General features: G+C 43.1%; 1 protein-coding gene across 1 annotated transcript; it reads right to left on the bottom strand.

The window, feature by feature from the left end:
• Positions 1-223: 223 nt before the first annotated feature.
• Positions 224-2,193, bottom strand: LOC133927608 (uncharacterized). The gene is made up of 6 exons (XM_062374063.1): positions 2,167-2,193; positions 2,065-2,124; positions 1,449-1,502; positions 1,315-1,338; positions 1,191-1,233; positions 224-618 (listed from the first exon to the last, which is right to left on the bottom strand). The coding sequence occupies exons 1-6, from the start codon at positions 2,191-2,193 to the stop codon at positions 224-226; spliced, it is 603 nt and encodes a 200-aa protein (XP_062230047.1).
• Positions 2,194-2,703: the final 510 nt, after the last annotated feature.

Below are 2,703 nucleotides of genomic sequence, written 5' to 3'. Positions count from 1 at the left end.
AAGCTTTCAAATGAGGTATAGTGTGCTTAGAAAACTGAATTCACGAACTAGGCGATGCTTCAGTTTTTTTATGAAGCTAGATAACAATATTGTGAGGCTAGATACTGAATTACACATGTTTTGTTAGTATTGATCCGACGTCACACAAAAAATGAAAGCAGGGGACCATTCAACGGAAATTATTTAAAGCAGTAGAGGCCAAATAGATCTCTTGTAGAAGCTGTTATGGTATGAACACGCATATACTCATGCTCTGAACATCAGTACAAGTAGATCGACAGAACACAAACGGATAGACCATAGACTCATTTCTCGGCATATAAGTCCACAGCAAACCATTCAGCAAACATAATAAAAATATCACAGCAGTTACAGTCAGCCTCAATAGAAACCTCATAACAGGTATTTGATAGTGATGAATGCTAACGATGTCAATACAGCAATGGCATATGATTCGTATCATGCTGCCACCAGCTGCTGCAGTTGCAGAGCTGTCTGCTGGTTTTGATTCCTCATCCTTCTTCTTAGATGGCATCGCCATGCTTTCACTCCCCATCTCAGCCTTGAGGTCATTGATGCTCTGCTCCAATTCATTGATTCTCAAACCCATTTCATCTAGTGAGCATTAGTTAAGGATTATAGTAATAACAAAAGTAGGCGAATTATATGTAGATATCTCATTGGCAAAGGCAATACAACAAGATGGAACTTTTTCAAAGGTAATCGCGTAAATGGTGATAACTAAAAATGATTATCGCTTTATTCATAGTAGAACCAAATGGACCTCTACCTCCTGGCTCCACCTATTTACTGAAAATTTGAAACGTCCCAGGCATCAAGCTTAGTATACTCTTCAAGCCTTCAAGAAGGTAGTGAAATTGTCATGGCCATATTATGAAAAATATACTACCGTTACCAACATTACACGGTTTCAGCACTGACACTTGGATAAAAACTCCTAACTTAAGTCCCCAATCAACAAAAAGCTACGCGCAAATTCTCAGTCTTTCTTTTTATGATTTCCAAATAATGACTACATCCTTATGGCAGTTTGGCGCTAATATCATTTGCACTACGATTAATGGACATATCAGCAATCTAGTAAAAGCTGTACTATTGATATTTTTAAATAATCCGAAGCTAAAATATAAAGAACTAAACAGCAAAAGAGAACTGATTTAGAAGGATATTCTTTGAAATGATGTTCTCCGACATAGCTTGGAACCTGGTTTGCTGCAAGGCATTCAGATTCAGTAGAAGAAAAATAGGCAGGTATTCGCACATGACGGGCACCAAACAAAACTAGGAACTCACCATCTGCATTAGAAGATTTTGCACCTGAAAACAGCGGGCAAACAAACGATTAGTGAGAAGTGCACCGGTCCAGATCTAAAAATTTAAATATAACCCCAAGATGTAAACAGCGACACAATAGCTAAAGTACTTACAAAAGCAGTCATATCAGCAGTGCTTTGCGCCGAGCCATCGGAATCTTGTTCAGCCTGCAATAAACAAGGGCTGAAATAAGCAAACATGGAAATTCTAACCACAATCCTAAGGCAAAGAAACAGAGTATAAGCATATCGTATGCATCAGAACAAACCTAACGACCGTTAATTGGTCTCTACATATTGTGATTATAACTGCAGCTGTCATTGTCAACACCACCAATATTTCCCTAGCAGAAATTGCCTCGTTTTTTCTCTTGAGGAAAATTTTGATGATAGACGCCACGCTAAAAATGTCGCGATTAGAAAACCTCTCAGAATTAAGAAATCTGTGAACCATACCGAATCTAGTTTTTCTGGATCCATGACATTTTCCTTCCCACTTTCACAATCCTGATCTATTACCCTCTATCTTTACCCACTAACAGATATGAAATCTATTACCCTTGCTCGCGTCAGTAACACATGGCCTATATAAACTGGAATGCTGGATAATGTAATAGGTCGTTGTGTCACCAAGACCAAGCCCATGACCCAAGCTAGAGGATCAACAGTTCTATAAAGGAGAACCCAGAAGCATCGAGAAGGGAGCGATGAAAAATCAATTGAAACTTACCCCCTTCCTGTTCGTCGTCTTTGGCGATTTCCTCTCACGTCTCGGCGATCCAGCCGGTGGCCACGGGAATTATATCTGGTGAGAGCTCGTCGAATTCCTCACGTCCAGGTCCTCACCGCCGTCGGCCATGGGGTGTTACAGATGGTATTATAGACACAAGATTCTCGGCGGGTACGCAGTGGAATCACGAGATCCCATCGATTGAAGCTGACAAACGAGGCGGGTGGATTGATCTCGATTTTGACCCAATTTGTGTTGGAGGCGATGGCGGCGGCGGAGCAGAAGGACGACGCGCGGTGGGATCAGGTCATGGAGAGCCTAGACCTGCTGTTCGCGCGAGTCAGCAACTTCAGCACCGCGCAACAGCAGCTTCAAGCGCAGTTGGATCTCAATTCCAAGGCGGTGGAGCAGTCTACTAGAGAGCAGCAGCACATCGCCAAGCAACTAAGCAAGTCAAGACCACGGGCAAAGCAGTCGCGAAGCTGACGTTGGCGCACATGGAAGCTATGGAGGAACAGCAGGACGTGCGGTCTTCAGCGACCCATGCACCTCGCCAGATGGCTGCAGTGGGCAGCGAAGGCGTGGTGGAGCGCACTCTCCCTTCACCATCACCGTACCAGCTGATTTCGGGTTGCAGGG

This window comes from Phragmites australis, chromosome 8 (assembly GCF_958298935.1).
Source record: "Phragmites australis chromosome 8, lpPhrAust1.1, whole genome shotgun sequence".
In the NCBI taxonomy this organism is placed as follows: domain Eukaryota; kingdom Viridiplantae; phylum Streptophyta; class Magnoliopsida; order Poales; family Poaceae; genus Phragmites; species Phragmites australis.
The sequence above is the reverse complement of the archived record's forward strand: the minus strand, read 5'-3'. Positions and strand labels throughout refer to the sequence as shown.

Bases quoted from the DNA above. Each gene is read 5' to 3' on its own strand.
- LOC133927608 (XM_062374063.1), bottom strand. From the start codon at position 2,193: ATGGCCGACGGCGGTGAGGACCTGGAC. The intron at 1,339-1,448 runs GTAAGTACTTTA...CGCTGTTTTCAG, and splicing joins CTGCTGATATGACTGCTTTT to GTGCAAAATCTTCTAATGCA. The intron at 619-1,190 runs ATATCCTTCTAA...ACTAATGCTCAC, and splicing joins GGAGAACATCATTTCAAAGA to TAGATGAAATGGGTTTGAGA.